General features: G+C 46.7%; 2 protein-coding genes and 1 pseudogene across 2 annotated transcripts; all 3 read right to left on the reverse strand.

The window, feature by feature from the left end:
* Window positions 1-13,093: 13,093 nt before the first annotated feature.
* LOC124681638 (leucine-rich repeat extensin-like protein 3) lies at window positions 13,094-14,925 on the reverse strand. The gene is made up of 3 exons (XM_047216509.1): window positions 14,807-14,925; window positions 14,284-14,328; window positions 13,094-14,188 (listed from the first exon to the last, which is right to left on the reverse strand). Exons 1-3 carry the CDS (start codon window positions 14,903-14,905, stop codon window positions 13,169-13,171), a joined length of 1,164 nt encoding a protein of 387 aa, XP_047072465.1. The 5' UTR covers window positions 14,906-14,925; the 3' UTR covers window positions 13,094-13,168.
* A 4,139-nt stretch (window positions 14,926-19,064) lies between these two features.
* On the reverse strand, window positions 19,065-20,703 carry LOC124681639 (annotated as a pseudogene).
* Window positions 20,704-25,455: 4,752 nt separating this feature from the next.
* On the reverse strand, window positions 25,456-27,373 carry LOC124681641 (leucine-rich repeat extensin-like protein 3). The gene is made up of 2 exons (XM_047216510.1): window positions 27,248-27,373; window positions 25,456-26,805 (listed from the first exon to the last, which is right to left on the reverse strand). The coding sequence occupies exons 1-2, from the start codon at window positions 27,371-27,373 to the stop codon at window positions 25,456-25,458; spliced, it is 1,476 nt and encodes a 491-aa protein (XP_047072466.1).
* Window positions 27,374-27,763: the final 390 nt, after the last annotated feature.

A 27,763-nucleotide genomic window follows, 5' to 3' on the forward strand; every position in this document is an offset into this window, starting at 1 on the left:
AGTCAAACAATGAAAATCCAATAAAATCCAAGAAGATTTAGCTTTGTGCATATAACACACACCATCATAAGCCTGAATATAATAGTTGAGTAAGACATCTCGAAACATCAGGCTCTGATGTGTAGTACATAACACCACATAATATAGGTTTATATCGTGATACTTAGCACGACTATTGGGGACTCTACTATTTGTCTCAACATTTACCTTAATTGCACAATTGCAATGAGATAAACTTGAAACAAAGTGGTTTGGGATGGTTAGAGTTAACCTAGTTTTGTTTGGAAGTACTAACTTAACTTCCATTATATTGAGAACTACTTCACATGATATGTCTGTTTCTAAATTTATTATCCTAGAGACATAACTATTGGAATATAGCTCCTATACTTCCTAGTTATTGTACCATAAGGCTATGGTTCTGATGTGCTTGGCACCCTTCCCGTGGTTTTGGAATACAATTCTTGCACTATTATTGAACAATCTGGCTTCTTATTATTCTCCTCCTAAGTATTTATGTTGTTCTAGTCCATCACATAACGATTCTCAGGTGAATCATATATGATTAGCTACTCTACCATGTAAGTAGACATATATTATTCCTATCACTCTTCCTTATTTCCCATGATTGACTAATCATGGTCTATACTACCTCATATGACTCATAGTTATCACTTACTATCAATTGTTTCACACGTCTAGATAATTTTACTTACTCATTACTTATCTGGGTCTACATCTTCTATTAGGATATCTTAATTATCTTCATCAATTGATATAACTCCTTATTACAGGTCTGGATAACTCTTACTTAACTATAACATGTGTTGTTACACATCTTCCAATAGGATATCTTCCTTATGGTTGTATCCTTTCTTTGGACTACCATGTATTGTATACCAACTGTGATCTACTCATCTATTGTTTTAAGGACATAATGGTATGCTACATACTTGGGATTAACTAACTAACTTTGCTTAGAAAAGATAGATTAATAAGGTTGACTCAAGTGTGTCGGGATTATTCTCAAGTGAATATCCATCTCAAGTCATAAGGATATTTGGTTTAACTAGGACAACTTCCTATAGACACTACCAATCCTATAGGTCTCCTTTAAAGGTTTTTAATCCTAGGGTCAAAGCATTTGCTGCGATACCAACTCGTGGTGACCCGGCATACCACCGCATGGTGTAGTATGCAAGTCCGATATAACACCAATGAAACTCTGTTCCACTAGTATTATATCGCTCGAGTGGTACAACGAAACATATGCGGGTCCAAGGTATGTCTATAGAATTACAACATCGACTCGTTACATAAGATCAGCACAGACCTCCTACTTTACAATGAGGTAAATCTCGCAAATAAACTCCAGAAGAACGACTCGTAGTCTAGTCTTATCACGAACTCTATTTGTAGAGTATTTACTATCTATAGAGGCTGAGAATAGATTCTAGCTAAGTAGGAACTAGGTTTAGGAAGTTAGTTCCCTTTTATGGCTAAACTAGGTTTTCTCCTTGCTGGATGTGGTATTTGACTCCTCTGTCTTGGTCCTGTCTCTTGAAGTAGTTGTTGACTCCTCGGTCTTCGAATTACACTATAGATCCTCCTTCGATGCCTCCATATCTAAGCAGGGGATTTAAGAGTGGGATGAGTACGAGCGTACTCAACAAGTTCATTATAGGAAAGAGGTGTTTAATGCACTAGCTACGGCATTAGACCAGAAAGTCTAATACCAATGCAAGTTTTCATAACCATTTCTTCAAAAGGTTGCTTTTATTCGGAAGAACTATGTCCGTCGGCCTTCACCGGTTTACTAGAACTTCATGGAGCTCCTTTCCGGCCGCGTTCGCAGCTTCCATATCCCGGAACGGGGAGTGACAGGTCACGGTTCTTTACACTCTGCAGAGGTGTGTTGCTTTACCCATAAGAGATCTTAACCTTGGTGCCAACCGAGTCTAGTTCTCGTCCACACTTCCTTTGGTGTGAGGCCCGGTATAAGGTCATAGCCAATCATATTCCTCCGCTACCTCGCACACCCACCCTTTTGTAAGATTGTCTTCCCTATATCTATGGTGAGACCGACCCGGGCATTTGTTCTCCCCTATACCAATTAAGGTAGACCGTTCCGAACAATTTTTATATGCCCTGCCCTATCAACCATAGATAGACCGTTCCGGACACCTTACAATCCATCATAGACCGCATTACCGTGGGGACTTTAGGCTTCCCCAGTCCCACCGCTTGTCCCTCAGGATACAAGTGTCTACGGCAAGCGCATCCGTTGATGTACAAAAGGTGGAAATACGATTGACTATTCCGTCCCACTCCAGATCTTATGGTTAACACGGGTATTACGGCACAAGAATCACTAGCGACATTTGTTGTTTAATCCTAGATGGATATAAACCCGTGCAATGGAACCTCCACCATATCAACACAAGCCATGGTTCCATTGCCCACCACATAGTCATATTCATAGTTATGAAAGTAGTGGTTTTGGTTTTTATGCAATAGTGATAACCATAATACTTTGCAAGTAATTTGATAGAAATACTCAAATGACATGAGCAAGTGATGAACTTGCCTTTCTTGACTGCAAGATTATGCAGACAAGGTCTTCGATACGTAGTAACTCCAAATTCTGAAATAGCATCATCGTCCGTGAAGGACGACGTTTAAAAGATTGGCAAGGATGCAGTAATGCATAAGAATGAGATGCAATCGCTCTAAGCGTGTCCTAACCCCGATGATTTAGGATTAGTGAGTGGTAATGATTAGTTTAGGGTGTGTTGCACTTTTAGAGTGATTCATATACCAGGTTCTTACTCAGGTGTGATTACTTGGTATTATAAACAGGTAGAATAAAGCATAATACTCAATTGAGCACACAAAGAATGATTATTGGCATAATGTTTACAAGTAGAGAACAGTGGTCAGTTTTTGTACTATATGGCATGGTTAATGATTAATTATCATATACTTTAAAAGAATAACTTTTGAAGAACATGTTCCTTAATAAAGAATAAGTATGATAATTAGATTGGTGGGGTTCTATGGTTGACTATGGTTTCATCTAGTTTCGAAGTTAGTATTAGATGGATCACAACCTAGTTGGATTCATCAGCTACTAGGCTTGTGTTGTTGAATTAAGCCTAAACATCTTAATTACCAATAGTTGCTATCAAGGTGGTATACCTTGTTGGTGATAACTTGGTTATTGGCTATAGGTCCTATTAGGCGAGGATTGAAGATGATTCCTTATTTTCTTAAAAAGAATAACTTTTGAAGAACATACTTCTTAAATAATAAGAAGTATAACAATTAAGGTTGAGGTTGTCTAGGTTTTGTTATTGGATTCACTAAGTAAGGAATGGTGGTTTCCTAAGTAGGATGTTTAATAATTGTCTTACACTAATAGGGTTTAGTGGGCATGGGATATAATGATAAATATTGGGTATAGATGATATTGGAGCTCATCACAATGGTGTGATGCTAGTTAAGGTTAATTAAGGATGAGATCCTTGTGATAGGAACTAGGTTTGATTAAGATGAACACATGGAATGCTAGTTAGTAGTGATAGGGTTCCCATATGTTATGTGGATTTGAACAAGCATTAAGTTGCTAAATATGAATCTATGATTACTAATGAAGTAACATGATCACATGTTACTTAGGGTTTATGTTTGGGAATAAATTAGGGTTCATATGAAGTAGTGGAGCTAAGGTTCCTAATTGAATTAGGGTTGTAGGGTTACACATGAAATGATGAGTTCCTAGCTTCCTACCATATGGAACTAGGGTTTCTTAATCACCATATAGTTTGATGATTAATAACTTCAATTTAAAGTTGAGGTTATTAATAATTTGGAAATAAAAAATAATATTGAATTTGGTATATTATTATTTTAAATAATTAATAAGTAGGTAATTATTAATTAGGGTTTAATTCTCACTATTAAAGATTTAACAAATAATTAATAAAGAAAATTTGTTTTAATGTTTTCTTTATTTATTTACTGGTTTTTATTTAATTTGAAGAGTTTTCCTAATTATTGAATTTTAATTGAATTTAGAATTAATAAATAAGGCTTAAATAACAAGTATTTAATTAATTGAATTTTTATTAAAAATAAAATTTCATATTATATTTTTATTGGATAGAGTTTATTTTCAGGATCATTTTGATATCTCATTTGGTATTTTTCAGAATTGAATTGAATTTGATTTATTTCGGTAAAGTTGCAGCAATTTGTGAGATTTAAATTTAAAACGAAATCTATTAGATGTACCGGACGAGGACTACTCTCGAGCACCGGCCGGGTGGGGTCTAGGCCACGTCAGCAGCCACGTGGGCTGACCAAGTCAAAATAGAGAACATGTCTGGGAGCTCATGGCCGGCGGTCAATCCAGAACGACGCCGACGATAGAGGGCTCCCGCGGATGAGCAAGTGGTTCGGTTCGAAGCGGGACGAGCGAGGGGAACTTAGTGGTGGTCTCGCCGCCACTTTATGGCCACCGGAGCTTGGCCGGTGACGAGGTACCGCGGCGGCGGAAATAGGCGCATGCGGCAACGATGCTACGATGCCTAATAGAGCAAGGCGAGCACACTGGACGATCTAGGAGCTCACCATGAGTCTGTAGGGCTTGACGGCGAGACTTGCGGTGCTCCAAATCGATGGCGAGCTTCATTGACCGGCGGCGGAACGGTGGCGCGATTGGAAGAAATCCGGGCTCCCCGATAGCATCGCACGTTGACCAGGAGGTTGCTGAAGGCGAGGCGAAGCTCGTGGGCGTCTCTGCGGAGCTCGGGGTCATCGGAATCACCTGGGCAAGGAGGCTACTGTGAGCTAGGGTTTCGATGCATTTGCAGAGAGGAAGAAGAAAATGGGGAATTTAGGGTTAGGGTTCATCCGGCGGTGGCGCGTTGAGCTTTATAGACGCCAGAGAACGGCGGCGAGTATCTTGGCGCGACCGAGCGAGGGAGAGCTCGACGGCGAGCTGCTTGCCGAACGGAGGAAGACGATGACTCCCTCCGTTCGTGAAATATCCGGCGAAGGGATATGTTTGGGCTGGGCCGCGTCTTGGGCTAGGTCGACGTGGTGGTCGTTGGGCTTCGTGTGGGCTGCGGTGGCACTGCTTCGCCGGGTAAGGTAAATCCTCCTCTCTTCTTTTCTCTTTAAAATATCCGTTTAATAATTTCGTTTTCAAATTCAAATTTGGATTTCCTTTCTAATTTGCGAGGTCTTGTATATTTGAATCATACAAAGGTTTGTACAAGATACTCTGAGATACCTGAGGGGTGTATTAGAATGTTAATATGGGTATTATATCATTTATTTAATGATTATTATTGGAACTTGAATTTAAATACTTATATGGTCATGAATTTATATTTTTTACTTTAATTCACTTTTTATTATGCAATCAATTCTGTTTAGAATTATGAAAGTTGATACTTTCATCTTAAAGTATTTCAGAGGATTGTTACTATGTCTTGGTTTCCATTTGAGAACTTAATCACCGGCATTTCATGTGAGCACCATTTTCTTAGGTTTTTGTAGGTTTTGATTATAACCCAAATTCACGGTTAGTATTAGTATTATATTTTAAATATAACTTAAAAATCCTAGAGTATGCATTACTCTCCTCAAGGTTGGGCTTTATTTACGAGAGATAAGTGGTTGATCACCACACATGGATTTAATTGTGAGTTTAAGCACTAGATGTTGCTTGGGTTTAATTAGTGAAGCATAGGATTTAGCTAATGAGCAATTCTAGGGTTCTCATCACATTCTCCTAATGGCAATTGGTTTGAATTCTCAATTAGGGCCTAGCTTTATATTATGATCACAAGAGTGATACATAAACTAAGGTTGAGATTTAATTCTAGGTTGTAGAGATGAGATGACAACATATTGCATGTGCTAGGGTTTAATCTCCCATAACCATGATAAGGTGGTTGTTTACTTAACATTTTATGTTCTCCTCTAGTTACTATGATATTGAGAATTAGTTTTATCTTCTACCAATTGGCTTCTACTGTTAACCTCAATTTATCATTTAAGTAACTTCATTGGTTATAGTTCTTTTTATAGTTAACTTTGGTCATATGGATATATGGTTTCTTACCATATGAAGCATAGTGTTTAACTCTAAGGTTTTCTTAGGTTCATTAATTTATGAAATATAGATAGGGTAGGATTCTATTTGTGATCACCAAGTGGTTCATAAGTAAAATTGGGATATAAGCCTAGGGTTGCTTATTAGTGATCTCCCATGATTTCATGTGATGAATAATATCTACTGATCATATAAGTGTTAGCATTTGGATTGCTCTCCTATTTCTCCAAACTATGGTCATGGATTAGGCTTGATCCACTTGTTCTTAATATCATTATCTCAAGTTCTTAGGGTTGATGATCATTACTCAATTTATAATGATCAAGGTTTGGCTTCTAAGTTATTTCTCAAGAATTTAGGTTTCTCACTCCCAAGATTAAGTATTGTCTTGATGAACTAAGGTATAGCACTTCTATTTACTTTCTAGGACAGGCATATTATGGTTGTCTCAATAATTTATACCCCAGAAGAATTGTCTAAGATATACACTTAGAGTTCTTCTTAATCAATGATGATATGATCATCTGGTTATATGGATAGTTCTCCTCCTTACTTTATCAATTCATGGATAGGGTATTATTTCATGTGATATTAGGTTATCTCACCACTCCAAGGGAAATGGTTTACAACCTAATACTTTAGTTCAAAGTTTGTCCTATATTCTTAATAGGTGAAGCTAGAATTAGTATGATTGGTCTCTCTTATTTGGGGAAGGTCTTTAATACTAACCTAAGATTAGGCTCCATAGAGGTTGATGTGATCATCAATCTCTATGTTTAGCATATATGGTTTCTCTCTCAATGAAATGTCTTGAATAATACTCAAAGGTTCCTCTTGAAGATGATGATTAGAATACTTGGATGTATATCCAAGGTTTAGCTCAAGGTTTTCCATTGCTTCTCTAATGAATACTATAGAACTCTCACCTCTATAGGTTTGATGTGTAATAACTTGGAATATAGAAGAATATATACTTCTTGAGTGGATCTCCTTGTTATAATTCCAATGTTGAAGTGGACTGAATACCATGAGGTTTCATGTAGGATCATGGATTAGTTTAAGGCATGGAAAAGATAAGTGAAGAATGGTTTCCCAATTATTGTTACTTGATTCCCAATTAATTGTAGGTTCATATGTTATGGCAGGGAATTCCATATTACAATCTTTTATGAGATCAAGCAATTGATCATTGGGTAAAGTGTTGTTGTATTAATTATTAGTTCCATTTGATCTAACCCCTTAGATCAAATCATCTCTACCCAAAACAAGGTTTTAACTAAGTCACATTGAGGTTTATAGCGCTTGACTTGATGAGCTACTTCAATTCCACCAAGGTCAAGTGAAACTTCGATTCATCGTGACTGTTTTACTTTAAAGCGCGAAAATTCCCCAGATTTTCTATGCATGAATGCAATGCACACATTTGTTTCCTCTATTTTTGTAACCCCATTACCTGGGATATTACAATTTGATTCAAGAATAAGCATAGATTTTGAATTAAAAATCAGAGAAGAGCTCTCTGGTCAGTTTTTAATTTAATTATCACACAAAATCTAAGAGGCTTTTGCATGAGGGACCAGTGCCAAATGAAAGGTACTCACATGTGTATTACTACAGAATTAACCTCATTCAAAAAGAGCTAGTACAACTCTCATGCTAAATGAACTACACAAACTGCAACTATTTAACACTAGATTTATCTACACAGATACAACATCAAACAGCACATGCAAGCAATTATTCATGGTAGGGAAAACATCAGTGAGTATCCAGAACTTCGAATCATCTCATTTGGTTACTGGACGAATTTATGGTATTTCAAAAACGGGACAGAGATTTACTGGCAGATTAAATGGGGAGAAAAAGAGAAAGGAAATCGGGCCGGGGCTCGCTGGGCCCGGCCAGATTCGGCCCAGGAGCGGCAGCGCAGCGCGGGAGACGGTGGTTTGAACGGGGACGAGCTGGCGGCCATGCTGGCGCGCGGGACCCGGCGGCTTGCGCATGCATCCGTTGGATTTAATCCAACGGTGCATGCACCGTCGTCTCCAACGCGGCGCGTCGCACGCGCGGCAAACCCTAGCGGCGCACAGGGAAAAAAGACGGGGCGCGGCGTGCTCACCTCGGGGCTCTGTCGACGGCGGGGTGCGGCGCGTCCGAGGCGGTGGAGCAGGGGCTACCGAACGTGGGTGGCGGCGGGCGAAACAGCGACGATCCTCCTGCGAATGACCGCGACGGCGAAAACTGCTGCTCGTCGGGGCGGCGGCTACCGGCGTTCCTGGGCGAAAACGACGGGCGCGTTAGTACGGGAAAAGCAAGGAGATTCCAGGGAATCGGGTGGGAGAGGAAATGGGGGAAAGCCCCGCGATGGCAACCTCCACCGACGCTCGCCGGATGTCGCACGCTCGCGGACAGCAAGGAGGAGCAGAGCTCCTCTCCGCTCCGAGAGGGGAGAGGGTGGTGTTCTGTGGAGTTGTGGCGAGGGAAATGGAGGAAGGGAGGGGTCTGGGCGCTATTTAAAGAGCTCGGGCCGGTGCATCGTGCGCCCGGTCTGTGCACCGACGGAGGAAGGGTGGCAGCAGGCGGTTGGTTGAGAGGGGCGGTGCTGGGGCGAGTCTGCGAGGCGGTGCCCCAGTTTGGAGGGACGCGCGCGTCGCGCTGCGAGACAGGGAGGAGAGACGCGACGGCGTCTGCCAGCAGCCGCGCGGCGAAGTGACAAGGCAGGGCGTCGCCGTGCAGCGTCGGTGGGTCAAGGGCGGGGTCCGCGGGCGTGTCTCCGAGGCGTGGTCGAACCGTGCGCGTCCAGTTGACAAGGTTAGCGCCACCGAGACGGAGTGGTGGAGTGGGCGACGTGGCCGTGGCCGGGCAGACGTGGTCACCGGCCATTGGGGGTTGCCACGCGGGTAAGGAGAGAGGGAGGCGAGGGGAGCATGCAGTCTGTCGCCTGGGAGGGTGTGGAGTTGCAGGAGGTCGAGCAGGACGACAGGGTGCTGCCAAAAAGAAGGAAGGGAGAGAGATCTTCATGATCTCTGGTGGGTTCCCGAGGTGGTGTCCGTGGGGAGAGTTGGAGAGAGGGAGGTCGAGTGTGGGGGCTAGGGAGGGTGCAGACGTGGAGCTGTGGCTTCCCCAGGTCGTGCTTGGGTGCTGGTGAGGGAGGGAAATGAGAGGGAGAGAAAGATGGGAGGGGTGGAGTTCATGGCCGGCATGGCCTTTCTCTCCTTTTCTTCAAGTTTGGGTTTTTGAAGCAAGCCACAAAGATGTGGTTCAAAACAATCCAGGGCATCCATATGATGAATCAAGTGATGTACTATCTTAGAGAATTTTCAGATTTGAAAAATTTAGAAAAGAAGGCCTAGATATGGAAGAGGGATTGTTGAGAAAAACTTGATCTAAGAAGATCATATGTGAGCATGATCACATGCTCAAGGGTTCTATGGGAAATTTAATTGCTCAACTAATAAGAAAAGGGATTCACAAGATTAATAGGTAGGTTAGGGTTTTAAGGATCCACACACAAACAAACATTCACCAGCAACAACGCACAAATTCTATTATGCAAGAACATGATGAACTATATGCATGCAGCTTTGAGAAACAGAAAAAGTTTTTGTTGGCCCAAAATTTTGCACTTCAAAGATTAAACCAATGCACAAAAAGTTGGGTTGTTACATAACATCTACTTATTCAACTAGATTACAAATCTCACGATCACATAAAGATCATACATGGAGAGATAGATAGACCACATAGTTAAGGGTAAAGCCCTCAGCCTCAGGGGAGAACTACTCACTCCTCATCATTGGAGTCAGCAACGGCGATGGAGATAGCGGTGGATTTGATGGAGATGGCTCCGGGGGCAATTCCCTGTCCCGGCAGGGTGCCGGAACAGAGACTTTTGTCCCCCGAATTTTGTCTACGATGGCGGCGAAGCTACGGAACTTTTCGTGGATGGAGTCCTAATTTGTTTAGGGTTCACGCGTCGGGAGGCTTCTTATAGGCGGAAGGAAGAGGTCGGTGGAGGCCAGGGGGCCCCAGACCACCCCTAGGCGCGGCCAGGGCCGCGCCTAGGCCTGGTCTGGCCACCCTGTGGTGCCTCCTCGTCTCTCCTCTGGACTTCGTCTTCGTTACGGCAAAATAAGATCTTCGGCTTTTGTTTCGTCCGATTCCAAGAATATTTCCTGTACAACTTTTCTAAAATACAAAACAACTGAAAATAGAGAACTGGCATTGTGGCATCTTGTCAATAGGTTAGTGCCGGAAAATGTATAAAAGTGCAACGAAGTGTGAGCAAAACATATATGAATTGGTGTAAAACAAGCATGGAGCATCAAAATGGAGACTCCGTCCACGAAAAGTTCCGTAGCTCCCACCCCATCGCAGACAAGATTCGGGGGACAGAAGTCTCTGTTCCGGCACCCTGCCGGGACGGGAATTGCCTCCGGAGCCATCTCCATCGACTCCACAGTGGATCTCCATCGCTGTTGCTGACTCCCACGATGAGGAGTGAGTAGTTCTCCCCCAAGGTTGAGGGCTTTACCGGTAGCTATATGGTCTATCTATCTCTCCATGTATGATCTTTATGTGATCATGAGCTTTGTAATCTAGTTGAATAAGTAGACGTTATTCTTCAACTATTGTGCTACTCAAGTGGTTTTTTTATGTGATCTCCGGGGTCACCTTGTCCAACGGTGTGAAGGTGACAGTGTGCACACCGTGTTTATTTTTTAAGCTTAATTTATAGAAATACTTATGAATTGTGGTGTCTAGTTAGTACCATCTTTGTATGCTCAACGTGACAGCGTAGGGCGTCCATAGATTGGGAATGCGAACTTTAAGAAATGCTTATGCAGTCCTACACAGTGAATTTGTGTTTATTATCAAACCGGTGAGTGGTTCAGGTAACATAGTGAAGAGATAATATCTATGTATTCAATTATGACATCATTGTTGAGAGTGTCCACTAGTGAAAGTATGATCCCTAGGCCTTGTTTTCAAGCATGAAAACACAATTTACAATCAATTCTGCTACATGTTTGCTTGCTGCTATTTTTATTTCAGATTGCAATTACTACTCATAATCATTCATATTACTTGTATTGCACTATCTCTTCGCCGAACTAGTGCATCTATACATCTGACAAGTGTATTGGGTGTGTTGGGGACACAAGAGACTTCTTGTATCGTAATTGCGGGGTTGCTTGAGAGGGATATCTTTGACCTCTACCTCCCTGAGTTCGATAAACCTTGGGTGATCCACTTAAGGGAAACTTGCTGCTGTTCTACAAACCTCTGGCACTTGGAGGCCCAACACTATCTACAAGAATAGAAGAGTGCGTAGACATCAGCTCTCAACGCGCACTGCATGCACACGCTACAGAAGCTACCGCCACCATCTTCCATCGGCCCATCTTCAGGAACGAGATCATTACATTGACTTTGTCAGGCTAGCTATTGATGCCGCCAGATAGCGTCACCATGTTGTACGCATCCATCATCACACATTTGCCGTTGAGAACTTGTTTCATCTGGAACAACCGCTGCTACGTCAACTTGGAAGGGAGCCACCGTAGCCCCAAGCGCCAAAAGTCGAAGCCCCCCTTCTCGGAGGCCAAGCCTTAGGGCGTCGCCTTCTACCATGAGGAATGACCCCGGGGCTGTTGCGCCGCGCCAGGAGGCCAAGCCTTCCACACCGAGAGTAGCACCACGTGAGGAAGAGGTTGTACCGCACGATTGGGCTTAACCCGACGGCGTCCTCCGGGGGCGGCAAGGGGGGAGGGGGGCCAGGGGCGGTGACGTTAGGGTTCGCTGGAGCAGCCCCGAGGAGAAACGCGAGCGCGGTTTTCTTTCGCGTCCCAAGAAGCAATTCATCCGCTGCAACCATTGTGATCGTCTTTCTTTTGATGGCTTGGTGTTTGTGGTGTGTCACCCTTGTTTCCAATGTTGAAGAGGGAATTAACGTTAGTGTAGTCAAATGTTTAACTGAACTTCGGAAAATGAAATCCGGGATCCAAAGTACAACCTCTATCCCAGTGTTCCACGCGTATCCATAAGTCATCAATTTGATAAATATAATATAAATTGTATAAGATAGAAATTATAGTAATTAACGTTAGTATAGTCAAATGTTTAACTGAACTTCGGAAAATGAAATCCGGGATCCAAAGTACAACCTCTATCCCAGTGTTCCACGCGTATCCATAAGTCATCAATTTGATAAATATAATATAAATTGTATAAGATAGAAATTATAGTAATTAACGTTAGTGTAGTCAAATGTTTAACTGAACTTCGGAAAATGAAATCCGGGATCCAAAGTACAACCTCTATCCCAGTGTTCCACGCGTATCCATAAGTCATCAATTTGATAAATATAATATAAATTGTATAAGATAGAAATTATAGTAATAGGAAGTATAGCATTTAAAGTTTTTATTTCGTTTTTGTTGTTTGAAATATATAACTTGTACTCCTCCGTTCCATAATTTTTTGTCCGGATTTGGATATATCTAGACACATTTGTTTTATAGATACATACCAATCCACGACAAGCATTATGGTACGGGAAAGAGTACGTTGGCCAAATTGATGATCTGGATACGCTTAGGATCTGTACACTCGACGGACTAGAAGATTCAAGCATTTGCATACTGAACAAGGTCGATGTTTGCCTACTGATCCAGTAATTTGCAACAGATTTGATGCATACTTGACAGTATACAGTTTGGGCGGATAAAAAGAAAGTGTTGACATTATGCAACAAAATGTTGACATTTTGCCAGCAAGAAAAAGGAAGTGGTGTGCATAAGATCGTGATGGGGCATAATTCATTCCAATATTCCACGGATCATGTTTCTGAACACAAGAATGGCAAATACTTTTTTTTTTCGCGGGCACAGAATGGCAAATACTAGACGATGGAGATGCAGGAAAACAGAAGCTAGTAAATTACAGTTCTCAATTCTCTACTTTACTGTCATCGTGTAGTAAACTCTCAAGCTGGCAAAGACAATGCAGACAACACAGTCCCTAAAACTTTTTACTGTTGGGCTAAAAGTAAATCACCTGCCTGGGCTGCGGCGTATGCTGTTGCTCCTCAAAACGCGGCGGATGTTGTGGCGGCACAGGGGGAGGTGCCGACTGCCTCATCCAGCCCCAGGGTGGCGGCGGCCGCTGGTAGTGCTGCATATGTGGCGGTGCCCGTCGCGGCGGTGCAAGCGGCCAGCGCCATGGCGCTTGCTGTGGCGGCAGCACTGAGGGCGCGCCCGGACGCGGTGCAGGATTGGACAGCGGCACCGTCGGTCGCCAGAGTGGTCGCGGTCCTGCAGGCTGAAGATGATGCTTGAACGTAGGCGGCGCTCCAGGGCCTGGCGGCGGTGGCACCTGGGACGAACCGGAGCCCACTGGTGGGGTAGGGAGCAGCGGCGAGACGAAGCGTGCTGGTGGCGCAGAGAGCGGCGCCAATGTAGGCCGGCTCCAGCGCGGTGGCAGAGACGAGCCGAAGCCTGGTGGTGGTGGCGAGCCGGAGCCTGGTGGCGGGGGCGAGTCGATGCCTGGTGGTGGTGGCGATGAGAGGATCGGCTCCAACTTAGGCTGGCGACGGCACGGCGACGAAGGGGGAGGAGGCACCATGGTCTGTGGCCGCGGGGACGATGGGCGCGAAGACGGCGGAGTCGGGGAGCGCATCCGCCGCGGCGGAGTTGACGGTGGCGGCTGCCGCCAAATCTCCCCCTTCTCCCCCTCCTCCTTCACCTTCCCCTTCAGGGACGCGGCACGGCGCGGGTAGGCAGAGCCGCGCGTCCGCTTGGACCGCGCCCGGCGCACCGCCAGCGAGAGCACGCGATCGGCGGGCCGGGGCATGGGCTCCAGCGGCTCCGGCGGGTCCTCCCCGAAGCCGGCGAAGCCTGCCACGGAGCCGATGGGGCACTCCGTCCAGCCGATCGCGGCGACGTCGGCCACGGCCTGCGCGGCGGCGATGCACGCGGCGGAGAGCCGGGCCGCGGTGTGGAGCGTGGAGCGACGCGGCGGCTGCAGGTCCACCTGCCCCACCAGGTGCTCCATGATTCGCCTCTGCTCCCTCGCAACAACAACACGAACGCCATCCCGTCACGCAAACGACGGCGGAAGCCAGACGGTGAAGAAACTGAAGGTAAATGGAAGAAAACCTTGGTGAAGCGGTGGAGCTTGGTGAAGCCATGCACGGAGATGATCTGCGAGCGGGCCGTACAATACAAAGCAGAATCAAACGCGCATGGTACATGAAATCCCAAAACAGATTTATGTTCAGATCAAAGTGAAAGCAGAAGGAACAGATTTAGTAAAAACGGAGGTAGAACAGATTTAGTCAGCAAAAAGAGGACGAACAAATTCAGCAATGTAAAAACAGGAACGAACAGCGACCGTAAATAGCAGAATCGAGCGCGCACAACAAACACATCATATTCCATATACGAAATCCCAGAACAGATTTGTTTAAAGACTGAAAGAACAATGGACAGATTTAGTAAAGGACTGAAAGAGGGACAGATTTAACTACTGTACGAAAAATGAAAGACGAACATATTCAGTGAACTAAAAAACAGGAAACGAACTGCGACCTCCAAGTTTCGATTCGATTCGATTGGAGAGCGTGATCCATGATACGGGAACAAACATGAGGGATAAAGTTGGAGCGCGAAGAATACGTACGCCGTTGAGTTGTTCGTTGGTGAAGCCGGTGCTCCAGGGATCGAGGAAGAAGCGGTGGTACTTCTCCAGCGTCAGGGGGCCCTTCTTCGGCCTCCCCATGGCCGGGCGCTCCCTCTGGATTTTCTTCTCCTCCCTTCTCTTCTCTGCTCTGCACGGTGGTGTCTCCCTTCCTTTTTGTCACGGCCAATCCGGCCGCGCGGTGGTGCAGCAGGTACGTTACCTGCTCCGGTCGTGGGACCCAGCTGCAGTCTTTCCCCTAGCCTGAGCAAGGAGACAAAACCAGGGGCACGATGTTGCAGCAGTTAAATGCTAGAGAGGTGTTAAAACATCAAAACCCATTATTTCACCTCTCAAAGTAGTTGCGAAAATTAATAAACATCAACATTAGGCTTGCAACAAGATTCATTATTATCATAGAATAGTTACAATCTACGCAAATAATTCTAAACACAAGTATATTTATCCTCCAATGTAAAGGTAGGACAGTTGAAGAATAAAGTAGAACTCTCTTAAATCATCACAACAATATTCCCTTATTTTTTGTCCCCAAATAAACTAGTCACCATTGTTATAAACGGAGGATCATGAGGCGAAACAGGGCCATCATTTAAACCATTATCATATAGCAAATCTGAAAAGATAAATCTTATTAGGAGCAACAATACCGTTGGCATCACTTGTATCTTCTCTGAGTATACTTTTGGTCCATTTAACATAGGATTTATCATTAAAGGAACTAACTGATTCATAAACGAAGGTTCATAATCATAGAGATCAGCATTAAAAAAGACGAGATCAACCCAAGTACTAGTATCCATCGGCATTTTTTTATAAAAGAAAACTCATGAGCACCCTTCCAAGCCCAAGGCTCGAACCCGGATGGGTTGTGTGCGCTCCCGCATGCCTTGCCAAAAGACCGAGGTATGTTCTCATAGAGATAAATATTAGTGATACTAGGGTGAGTGTTCTGGGAATTAATGGATGCCCTTTGTTTGGAGATACGAAGTGGATCTCATCTGGAGGTTCCAGGTGGAGGTAGAGTTATACGAACTTGTTCTTACTCCACTTGCATGCTTGTCTCTTGGAGTGAATCAATTTGTTGTTCCTTCTCATTCCTCCGCTTCTTCATACTTAAGGGCACGCATGGTCCCACTATGCAACATACTATCTATGGTCCAATAAAGTGGACAAGATTTAAGGCATAGATTCACCTCATGTTGTGGTGATTTAGCTTCGGTGCTTGTCATTGTACCAATATGTGTGGAAGGGGAAATTGGGGTGCCCTTGAATTCACTGATCTTGTCATACTTAGCAATGAGGTTTAGATCGATGGCAATATACATGCGATATGTCATGTTAACATGAATGTTAAAGGTAGGAGTGTGAAGTATCATGCCATCCTCGAGAGATTAAATGGACAAGAAGTAAAGGACAGTATTCAACTTTTCATATACTCCCTCCTTCCATAAAATGATGTTGAAAAAGTGTATAGATACATCAAATTTAGATAAACATGTAAAATCATTTTATGACAGAGGTAGTAATAAACATGCCACTCATTTTTTAGGAAGTGGAACACTGTGGTTTACGTGGCTCCCTCATATAATGTTCTCCGAGAAACAATTCATTGACACAGCCACATTTGCAGAAAAAGTAGGATACTAGGTTCAGTGACCATACGTAGATGGCACAATAGAAATATTTAGTGCCACATGTTAAAAAAAGTTTTTAGTGACGACAAATTCAACTTTCCTAACTCTAGTGACTGTTCTGAATATATGCGAAATGTACTATGATCGTAGATGTATTTTACTCAACAGAAAATGTAGGTGTAAAGTCATGCCATCCCCGAGAGTATACATTGGTGTTTAAAGGACAAGATTCACATTTCATATCCTGATACTGTTGGGGACACGGAGAGGAAATACATGACCTGACCTCACAGGACACCAATCTACGTGAAATATAAACTTTCATTGATAGCTTCAACCAATAATTATGCAACGAAAAAACAAACACAAGCACACGCTCAAGTGACACAAGGAATTACATGGAAAACATCCTCGACGCAAGGAGGGAAAACTACGGTGTTGACCAACCTGTCCACGCAAGATTCACTATGAGCAACCTCGGTACCGTGTCTTCTCTAGAACGTTTAGAATTACAACACACTTCAGCTCGTTGTCCACTGGCCCTAAACCCTAAACAACAACAACAACAACACAACAATAAGAGTGATAAGATAAATTGCAGTCGACAAAGCTTCACCCAAATAATATTTAGGTAGCTTTGCACTTGACATCAATCATCTAACTCTCTCAACAATTGTTCCGTTCATCCGCTTAGCAATACCATTCAGCTGTGGTGTCTTCGGAGGAGGAAATTGGTGCCTAATTTCCTGCTCCTTGCAATATGCATCAAATGGGCCAATATACTCTCCCCCATTATCAGTGCGAGGGCACTTGATCTTCTTCACAGTTTCACTGTCAGTCGATATTTGAAATTGCTCAAATGCACTTAGTACTTGATCTTTGGTCTTCAAAACATAGACCCGAACCTTACTGGAAAAGTCATCAATAAATGCGACAAAGCTCTTTGTACCACCCACTGATGACATCACCGACATTTTACAAATATTGAAATGTACCAAGTTCAACACCTCGGGCTTCTTGTGAGAAGACTAACTGTTTTTTTTTTTGAACTGGTGGTATATATTAGATAAGAACAGAGTATTTGTTACAATCCTTCACAGCCAGTTCCACCACACAGGGAGGGACTGAGCCATGTAACACATTACCACTAGCACTCACACGGCTAAATCTAGCAAGTTCATGAGCTAACTTGTTTTGTTCTCTGTCGATGTGCCTAAATTTGGCATCCGGTAACATAGAGACCAGGCGTTGTATGTCTGCGGTAATACTGGAGGTTTGGGATCGATCTTTTTCAACAGAGTTTGCCTTGTTGATAACAGCAATACAATCACTTTCCACAATCAGACGAGAGTCAACATGATTGATACCAAGCTTTATGCCTTCGAGGCATGCAATGGCTTCAGCACTTTCAGCTCCATCACATATCGGGATGAGACCCCAGGCTGACAAGACTAACTGTTGAATGCAACTTTGTGTTGATTGCTCGCTAGACAATCTGAACATAAATCACCTCTCCTTTTTCTTCCTCTCTTCTCACTTGGTTGTATTATTCTAGTGTGTTCCCTCACCCTCTTACAACAGCCACGTTTTGGCATGCTTCTTGCTTGCTCTCGCACACACCATCAAAGGTGGCTAGGGTTTTTCTCCTGTCTACCTCTCAATGAGGCAGCTCAACCGTTGGATACGAATGTCAATCAACAGTTGATAAGTGTTGAAATTATGGGCTAATGTTTGGCTGCCATCACACCTCCATGTAAAGGGCATGGCCCAATAGACATGACCATGTGTTACATGTAGGTAGGAGTGAAGTAGCATGTCATCCTTTGGGTATTTTGCATGGATATGTGTAAATAACAAGATTCACCTTTCATGCCATGATATTTTTCTTCCAAATCGGGGCAACCCCCTTATACCGCTATATGACCATGTGTTGCATACATGCATTGCATGTTTTCAGCAATAGGCGTGCCACTTATATTTAAATGTGTAACGTGGTGATGTTCATGGAGCCTGCCGTATGATGCTCTCTGATTAATAATTCGTCGACTCCAACCACAGAGATTTTTCGGTTCCTTTGCGTGTGATTTGGTTGTTGTTTTGTGTGTCAATCTTGTTTGCAACGCTGAAGAGAAAATCGACGCTACTCTAGTCGTAATGTTTAACTGAACTTTGGACATGAAATTTAGGATTCAAAGTAGAATATTCAAGCATTATCGTATTGAAGTAGTTTGATGTGGGTTGATTACCTAACCGATCCAGCATTTTGCAACAGATTTGATGTCTACTGGACAATACATACTTGTGCGGAACACACTGTACAGACATTTTGCCAGTGAGAGAAAGGAAGTATTGTGCATATAAGAGAAAATGACGGGGCACGATTCTTTGCAATATTCCACGGATCATGTTTCGGAGCTCAACAATGGCAATACAAGCAAATGGAGGTGCAGTGAAACAGATGCAAGTAAACAAACTACGGTTCGCAACGCTAATACGATGAAATTTTCAAAAAAGAACTGTAACAGGATGATAACTTATCCCTAATCTCCTGTGACCGTGTAGTGAACTCTCAAGCTAGCGAAGACTATGCCGGCAGCAGTGCCTACCTATACTGCTGCTCCTGGACACGCGGCGGATGGTGCCGACGGCCTCATGCAGCCCCACGGTGGCGTCGGGCGCTGGTGCTGCTGCATATGAGGCGGTGCCCAGCGCGGCGGTGGAAGCGGCCAGCGCCAGGGCGCTTGCTGTGGCGGCAGCACAGAGGGCGCGCCCCAGCACGGTGCCGGATAAGACGTCGGCACCGTCGGTCGCCAGAGTGGTGCCGGTCCTGCAGGCTGAAGATGATGCGTGAACGCAGGCGGCGCTCCTGGGCCTGACGGCGGTCGCACAATGGGCAACGGCAAGCCCCAGGATAGCTGCGGAGGAGGAGGCGCACGGAAGCCTGATGGTGCTGAAGGGAGCGGCGCCAACGTAGGCTGGCTCCAGCACCGTGGCGGCGGCGAGACGAAGCCCTGTGCGGTAGGGAGCGGCGCCAATGTAGGCCGGCTCCTGCACGGTGGCGGAGGCGAGCCGAAGCCGGGTGGTGGCGGCGAGCTGAAGCCGGGTGGCGGGGGCGAGCCGAAGCCTGGTGGTGGTGGCGATGAGAGGATCGGCTCCAACTTAGGCTGGACCGAGCACGTCGACGAAGGAGGGGGAGGCACCACAGTCTGCAGCCGCGGGGGCGACGGAGGCGGAGGCGGCGAGTCGGGGACCGCGCCCTCAGCGGCGGAGGGGATGGTGGCGGCTGCCAAATCTCCCCCTCCTCCAGGTCCTCCTCCTTGACCCTCGCCTCCTTGGACGCGGCACGGCGCGGGTACGCAGAGCCGCGCGTCCGCTTGGACCGCGCCCGGCGCACCGCCAGCGAGAGCACGTGGTCGGCGGGCGGGGGCATGGGCTCCAGCGGCGCCGGCGGGTCCTCCCCGAGGCCGGCGTAGACGGAGACGCAGCCGATGGGGCACTCCGTCCAGCCGATCGCGGCGACGTCGGCCACGGCCTGCGCGGCGACGATGTTCGCGGCGGCGAGCCGGGCCGCGGTGTGCAGCGTGGAGCGGCGCGGCGGCTGCAGGTCCACCTGCCCCACCAGGTGGTCCATGATTTTCCCCTGCTCCCTCGCAACAACAGAAACTCCATCCCGTCACGCAAACAGCAGCGAAAACTAAAGGGCGAAGAAAATGAAATAGGAGGGAAGATTGACGGACGGTAAACCTTGGGTTGGCGGTGGAGCTTGACGAAACCATGCATGGCGATGATCTGCTAGCGGGCCGTGCACAGCAGGATCGACCAATCAAACGCGGCATAAGAAACACAATATAGATAGTATTTCAATCAGTAGAATCCCAGAGCGGATTTAGTTAAAAATGAAAGAGGAAGGTACATGGTTAGTAAAATCCCAGAACAGATTTAGTCACAAAAATATAGGACGAACAGATTCATCAGCTTTGTAAAAACAGGAACCGAACAGCGGCCTCGGAGAAGATTGATTCGAGAACGCGTGATACATGATGATGAAGATCGAAGGATAAAGTTGGAGCGCAAACAATGGAGTAGGAGAGATTTGGTTGCTCGGGCACGTACGTGGTTGAGGTGGTCGATGGTGATACGGGCGCCCCAGGGATCGGCGAAGAAGCGGTGGTACTTCTCCAGCGTCAGGGGCCCTCCGTGTATCTTCCTCTCCATGGTCTCCGCTTGCCATCCCTCCTTGCCCATGGCCGCCGCTCGCTCTCTGCAGATTTTCTTCTCTGCTCTTTTGGGAAGGTCCCCTCTGCCCTCTCTCTCTCTCTTTAACTGATTTCTCTGGAGGATGGTGCCGCCCTTGCTTTTTGTCACGGCCACGCGGTGGTGCAGGCTCGACCGGTACGTGCGCAACTCACCTGCTCCGGTGGGATCGTGCCGTGCGGGAGAAGCGCGACTATGCTCGGGGTGGTCGGGCCCAGCTGCAGTCTTCCCCCCTGGCCTGAGCAAGAAGACAAACACAGGGGCACGACGTTACAACATGTAATTCCACTTTTCAAACATAGGTATATTTGTAATTAAAACTCTTTTCTATCTAATCAGATGGCAGTTCGACTGCCCGTTCCTTAAAAAAAAAAACATAGGTATTTCTCCCCTACACTAAAGGTAGGAGAGTTCAAAAATAAACTATGACTCTCTTGAATAACAGCATCATCACAACCAGTAACCAAAGTAACTAATATGTTATTTCTTCATCCCCTTGTAAACTACTCACCATTGTTTCTAAATGGAGGATCGTCTAGCGAAACTTACCATCATCCAAACCATTATCATATCGCAAATACTTTTTTAAACTCATCGTCATCAACAATCTTATGAAGAGAAATAATACCGCTACCATCTTTTGTATGTTCTCCAAGAATACTAGTGGTCCATTTATCATCAAAGGAGCTAAATGGTTCATCGTTATACTCCATTTTTTTGTCCTTTCTTCTCTACTATCTCTGTTTTTTTATGTAGGTTTTAAAGTTTTTGGCTTAGAAATTAAAGCGCGTTGTTGGAGGAAAAACAAATCACTAGTTTTCGGCGGAATTACCCATGGCCTCCCTAAGTGAGAAAAATGAGGATTTGAATTAGATAAGGGAGTGATATTTTGTTGTTGCGGGGTATTCCGGATTTTAATCGTAAGAAGCAATACAACTTATATCTATAAATGGAGGGAGTATTATTTTTTTGCGGATTTCGTAGTTTAATGGATATTGGTTATGGTTTAAGAAATGAGTTCAGACTTGTTAACTATACCGTAGCTTCCACACCAAAAATAATGCAGAAATGTTGTCACTGATTCTACTAAAAAAAGAGAAGTCTGAAATAGCATGACATCCTCGAGAGACTGGAAGAACATCTCTCTAATTAAAGTTTTGTGTGTTTGATGACAACATGTGTGATACAATATAGTGTAGAAAATATGTGGTTGAATTTGTGTTGAGAAACAAGAGAAAAGGAAGTAGGGAAATTTTCTCAGGCCGGATAATCCGGGGGCAGATATTTGCAAAATATCCAGTCCCTAAAAACGGCTAAAGACTTCGGCGACGAGCTCTCAGTACCCTGGATCCAGGCCGGATATTTGGCGGGATATTTACGACCGGCCCGATAATCCAGGGGGAGAGATAATCCGGTCCTTACTTAGGCTGGATAATCCGCCCCACAGATTTTTGAGAGGGGTATGAATACACCCCCTTCTTCCTCCACCTCAAGCTACTCATTCTTACTCAAGTTCATCCACCATTATAGCCACTCCAAAAAATACAAGATTCACTAGATCTCCTCCTCCAACCATCCAAAGCTCTCGATCTTTGAAGAATCGAAGGAGAAGACCCCGGATCTACATCTTCACCGAAGCGATTTACATTTCTCCCTTATTTGATTGAGGGATCCTTTGCTAGTATTCCTTTTGGAAATCCTAATTGTTTGTGGTTGATTTGTTCTTGTTATTGTTGTTCTGTTATTACAGATATTGGGAGCCTCCAATTCGGTTGTGGATGTGTGTCCCAAGAACCTTCTAAAGACCTGATTTCTGCCTCGAGAAAATCTCTTACTGAAAGTAGGCTAGGCCTTTATCGCGTTGCTCATAGGAGACCTGAGTGAGACCTTTATGGTGTTGGTCTAGCCTTCGTGGCGACCACACTCCTCCAAACGTAGACGTACTTCCCCTCAAAAGGAACTACGTAAATCATCTCTGTGTCTCCGCGTGCTCCACTCTCGATTACTTCTATCTTTAATAGCTCTATTATATCTTATCTAGCCATATCTTACTTAGTTGTATACCTGGTAAATTTACATAGTTGCATATTTAAAATTTTACCTTTATGTCAAGCATAAATTAAAAAAGAACTAAAAATGGTTAGCACATATTCAACCCCCTAGGTGCGACATACGATTCTTTCAGAGACTAGGATGGGTAGTAAACCACAAGGTTCACCTTTCTCATATACTACCTCTGCTCCATAGAATAAGATGGATATTTTTTGTTAAGAGTTTAACCATGTAAAATTTATCAAGTTTTTAGAAAGATATCATTAATTATAATACTATATGGACTACGACCAGTGCGATCGTCTACAATGTTGGTTATTTGTAGGCGCCTGAACACCAGTGTGCCCGATTTTTTATTATAAAAAGATTGGTACTTTGAAGTTTCAAAACATAATGTTTATCCGTGCCCTGCATATTGTTGCGAAGTTTCAGTTAGAAATACGTTATACAGAAAAAAAATAGTACAACGGAGACTAGAAAACTACATTTCGCAACAATATGTGATCTTATTCCTAAATATCCTGTCAGGGCAGTGAACTATCAAGCTTAGCAAAGACTCTGCAAGACAGGAGTCCCTAAAACACAGGCGTGGGCCTGGCCCAGGACGGACTGAGATCCAGTGCCCCGACGTGGGCAGGGCACGCCGTGCCCAGAGGCTTTAAATCCAGCGTTCGTTTTCTATCTAACGGTCAGCACTACCCAGCAGCAAAGTTAACATTTATCTGTCCCACTCAGACACGCATCGGGAGAGCAGCAGCGACGCAGACCGCGGGAAGAGAAGGAAGCTCCAGACTCAGATGTTCTGCTTATACAAGTGACCATATTGTTCACCCTTTTTTGTTGATGTTCTGCTTAACTGAAAAAAGGCGAATTTTCTGTGCTACTATTTCTCTAAGTGCATCTCTAACGGAAGTGCCGTATCCTCTGTTTGTTTAAATTGTCGAAATCGACCGTGCATCCGTTTGCGCATCCGTTTGACAACACATTTTTTTCGGTTTCACATTTTTTTAACACAAACATAATTTACATAGTAAAGAAAGGAAAATAATAATAAAAACTAACGCCTGTGCCTACTCGTTGTCGTCATCGTCGAGCACGACGAAATCCGGTACCGACCACGATGCCCGGTGGGGCCTATTCCTCTGTGAGGCCCGGCGGCATGATGCCGGTGGCGTACCGGGGCAGCAACCTGCTCCGCCCACGGTGCCGCCTACCCGCTCCTCCCTCGCCGCAGCGTTCTCCCCACACTCCGCCATACGCCGCCGCCTGGATCCCCCGCGCCGCCTCGGTCAATATTCGGCGTCTCCCTAAAGCGCTGGTGGTGCTGCAAGATCCATGTCACGTTTTTATGGCCAAAAACCGGCGGCGCCCCAAGATCTATGAGCGGTGGCGAGGACAAGATCATCGTCCTTGGCTTGGGTGGCTGCAGCGGTGACGGCGTAGTATGCGTCGCTTCCGTTAGAGATACGCGGTCGTCAAACAGATACGCGGTCGATTTCGACAATTTAAACCGATGGACGATGAGTCGCTTCCGTTAGAGATGCACTTAGAGAAATAGTAGCACATAAATTCGCCTTTTCTTCAGTTAAGCAAAACATCAGGAAAAAAGGGTGAACAATATGGTCATTTGTATAAGAGCATCTCTAACAGAGCCCGAAAAAAAGTGGGTTTCAGTCTTCCGAAAACGATAGTTCGTGCGAATTTGGCAGTAGCGCAGATTAGAAACCGTAAAACTGGAACTGAAAAACAGAATTTGAAAGGGCGCGGGTAAATTCGGCGATGATCATAGTTCGACATCAAATTGATGCTCCGATTGAGCATCAAAACATACATTGTTCGTAAAATTAAACCTATAGTACTGGTACACCGGCGAGCGCTACTCAAGCTAAGCAAAATGCGGCCTATAAAGTGGCCTACGCGCGCGGTGGTGCCGATGGTGGCGCAGCGTGTCGGCGGCAGATGGTGCGGACGCTGTCGAGGATGAGCTTCACGCGTTGACGCGGCGGACGCGGGCCTCCCGGCGGGCCGCCTCGTATTCACGGACGAGGCGGACGGCTTCCGCCTCCTCCCGGCGGAAACGCTGGCGAGCCTCCGCCGCGCTGATGGCCTTGGTCTGCGCGAGGACGGCGTCCTCCCCGTCACTGCCGTGGACATAGTCCCCGGCGAAGAAGGTGGGCGACCGCGCGGGGACGAGGTCGTCATCGCTGCTGTCCGCGGTGGATTGCTGCCTAGGGCTCGCTGGATTGCTCGCCGGAGATGGTGCTTGGCGGCGGCGGAGGGAGAGGAACGGCGGAGGGGAGTAGGGTTTGCGACCCGAACTCCCCTCCGCGAACCCTTTTAATAGGGGCCGTTCGGAGATTTGTTCGGGCCCCCGAACTTATTTTACGGACCGGTCCATCTTTTCGGTCACTGATCTGCGACACATTCGGCCGAACCCGTAAATCCGCCGAAAAAGTTCGGTTCCGACGGGTTTACGGGTTCTGTTAAAGATGCTCTAAGCAGAATATCTGAGTCTGAAGCTTCCTTCTCTTCCCGCGGTCTGCGTCGCTGCCGCTCTCCCGATGCGTGTCTGGGTGGGACAGATAAATGTTGACTTTACTGCTGAGTAGTGCTGACCGTTAGATAGAAAACGAACGCTGGATTTGGAGCCTCTGGGCACGGCGTGCCCTGCCCACGTCGGGGCACTGGATCTCAGTCCCCCAGGACACCCCCGGTGGCTGTGGGCTGCGGCCATTGCTGCCCCTCGAAATGCGGCTGATGTTGCAGCGGCATAGGAGGAGGAGGCGCCGACTGCTCCATGAAGCCCCACGGTGGCGGCGGCCGCTGCTGCTGCGGCATATGAGGTGCTGTCCAGCGCGGCGGTGGATGCGTCCAACGCCAGGGCGCCTGCTGTGGCGGCAGCACGGAGGGCGCGCCCCAGCACGCTGCCGGATAACACGACGGGACCGACGGTCGCTGTCCTGCAGGCTGAAGATGATGCGCGAACGCAGGCGGCGCTCCCGGGCCTGCCGGCGGTGGCGCCATCGGCAACGGCAAGCCCCAGAATAGCTGCGGAGGCGGCGGCGTCACCTGGGACGAACCGAACCCTGGTGGCGGGGTGGGGAGTGGCGCCAATGCAGGCTGGCTCGAGCCCGGTGGCGGCGGCGGGACGAAGTCTGTTGGCGGGGTCGGGAGCGGCGCCAATGTAGGCCGGGCGCAGCACGGCCGCGGGAGCGAGCCGAAGCCTGGGGGACCGAAGCCTGGTGGTGGTGGGGAGAAGATTGTCTCCAAATTAGGCTGGCGGCAGGACGGCGACGAAGGCGGAGGAGGCACCGCAGTCTGTTGCCGCGGTGGCGACGAAGGCGGAGGTGGCACCGCAGTCTGTGCCCGAGGTGGCGAAGCAGGCGGAGGAGGCGCAACAGACTGTGGACAAGGTGGCGACGGGGGAGGAGGCGGCGGAGTCGGGGAGCGCATCCATAGAGGCGGAGGCGACGGAGTCGGGGAGCGCGTCCAGAGCGGCGGAGGCGACGGAGTCGGGGAGCGCGTCCAGAGCGGCGGAGGCGACGGCGGCGGCTCTTCCACGTCCTCCTCCTTCACCTTGACGTCCTTGGACGCAGCACGGCGCGGGTATGCAGAGCGGCGCGTCCGCCTGGACCGCGCGCGGCGCAGAGCGAGCGCCAGCGAGAGCACGTGGTGGGCGGGCGGGGGCATGCGCCCCAGCCGCTCCGGTGGGCCCTCCCCGTAGCCGGCGAAGGCGGCCACGGCGCCGATGGGGTTCTCCGTCCAGCCGATAGCGTCGACGTCGGCCGCGACCTGCCTGGCGTTGATCCTCACGGCGGAGGGCCGGGCCGCGGCCGCCGCGTTGTGCAAAGTGGAGCGGCGCGGCGGCTGCAGGTCTATCTGCGCCGCCAGCTGCTTCATGATTTTCCTCTGCTCCCTCGCAAAAAACAAGTCATGCCAAGTTGCCAACGGCGGGCGGAAGAAAGTGAAGGAGGAAGGATGGATGGGATGGGAGAAAACCTTGTTTGCCGGGAGCTTGAGGAAGCCATGCATGGTGAGGATCTGCAAGCAAGCGGTGACAGCAGAATCATCAAACGGGTGCACGCAACAAACACATCACATCACATTACTTAAAATGAAAGAAGAAGAGATTTAGTAAAAAAAAGAACAAGGTGAAACAAGAGATTTAGTTAAATAACAGTGAAAGAAGAACAGATTTAGTAAAAAAAAAAAAGTGAATGAAAGAAGAACAGATACAGTTATGTAAAAACAGCAAACGAACAGCGGGCTCTAAGATTCGATTACAGGAACGTGAAGGATAACGTTGGAACGCAAACAATCAGATGAATGAATGAAAGAAGAAGAGATTGAATTAGTAATAAGTGAATGAAGGAAGAACACATTCAGTTATGTAAAAAAAAAAAGCAAATACAATACAGAAACAGCAATCAGATGGATGGATGGATGATTTAGATGGAGATTTGGTCCGTCAATTGGCACGCACCTGGCTGAGTTGGTCGTTGGTGATAGCGTCGCCCCATGGATCGACGAAGAAGCGGCGGTACTTCTCGAGCGTCAGGGGCCCTCCGTGTATCTTCCTCGTCTCCGCTCGCCACCCCGCCCTGCCCATGGCCTCCGCTCCCTCTCGACTCCCTCTCCGCTGCAGATTATCTTCCCCTCACCTCTCCTCTCTTCTCTTCTCTTTAACTGCTCTCTCTGCACGATGGCGCCGCCCTTCCTTTCTATCACGGCCAACGCATCTCACGCACGGTGCTGGCCCCGCTGCCCAGCCCTTGGGCGGTGTTGGGGCCCAGCTGCAGGCTTTATTTTCGCCTGAGCAACAAGACAAACACAAGGCACGATGTTGCAGCCTTGCACGAGCCCTTCTTCTCCGCTTTCTTTGGATCCGATCAGGATCAGACCAGAGGAAACAAAGCTGAGACTGCCTTGTGCCTTTTCCAGGTCTGTGAACTTGGTCAATAAACACGCAGAACTGGTCTGGTCTGGTCTGGGTTTAGAT

This window comes from Lolium rigidum, unplaced genomic scaffold (genome assembly GCF_022539505.1).
Source record: "Lolium rigidum isolate FL_2022 unplaced genomic scaffold, APGP_CSIRO_Lrig_0.1 contig_51064_1, whole genome shotgun sequence".
Lineage (NCBI taxonomy): Eukaryota > Viridiplantae > Streptophyta > Magnoliopsida > Poales > Poaceae > Lolium > Lolium rigidum.

Excerpts from the sequence above, each read along its gene's own strand:
- LOC124681638 (XM_047216509.1), bottom strand. The coding sequence starts at position 14,905 with ATGGGGAGGCCGAAGAAGGGCCCCCTGACGCTGGAGAAGTACCACCGC. Across the intron at positions 14,329-14,806 it reads CCAACGAACAACTCAACGGC|ATCATCTCCGTGCATGGCTT; the intron begins GTACGTATTCTT and ends GCCCGCTCGCAG. Across the intron at positions 14,189-14,283 it reads AGCTCCACCGCTTCACCAAG|AGGCGAATCATGGAGCACCT; the intron begins GTTTTCTTCCAT and ends GCGAGGGAGCAG.
- LOC124681641 (XM_047216510.1), bottom strand. The coding sequence starts at position 27,373 with ATGGGCAGGGCGGGGTGGCGAGCGGAGACGAGGAAGATACACGGAGGG. Across the intron at positions 26,806-27,247 it reads CCAACGACCAACTCAGCCAG|ATCCTCACCATGCATGGCTT; the intron begins GTGCGTGCCAAT and ends GCTTGCTTGCAG.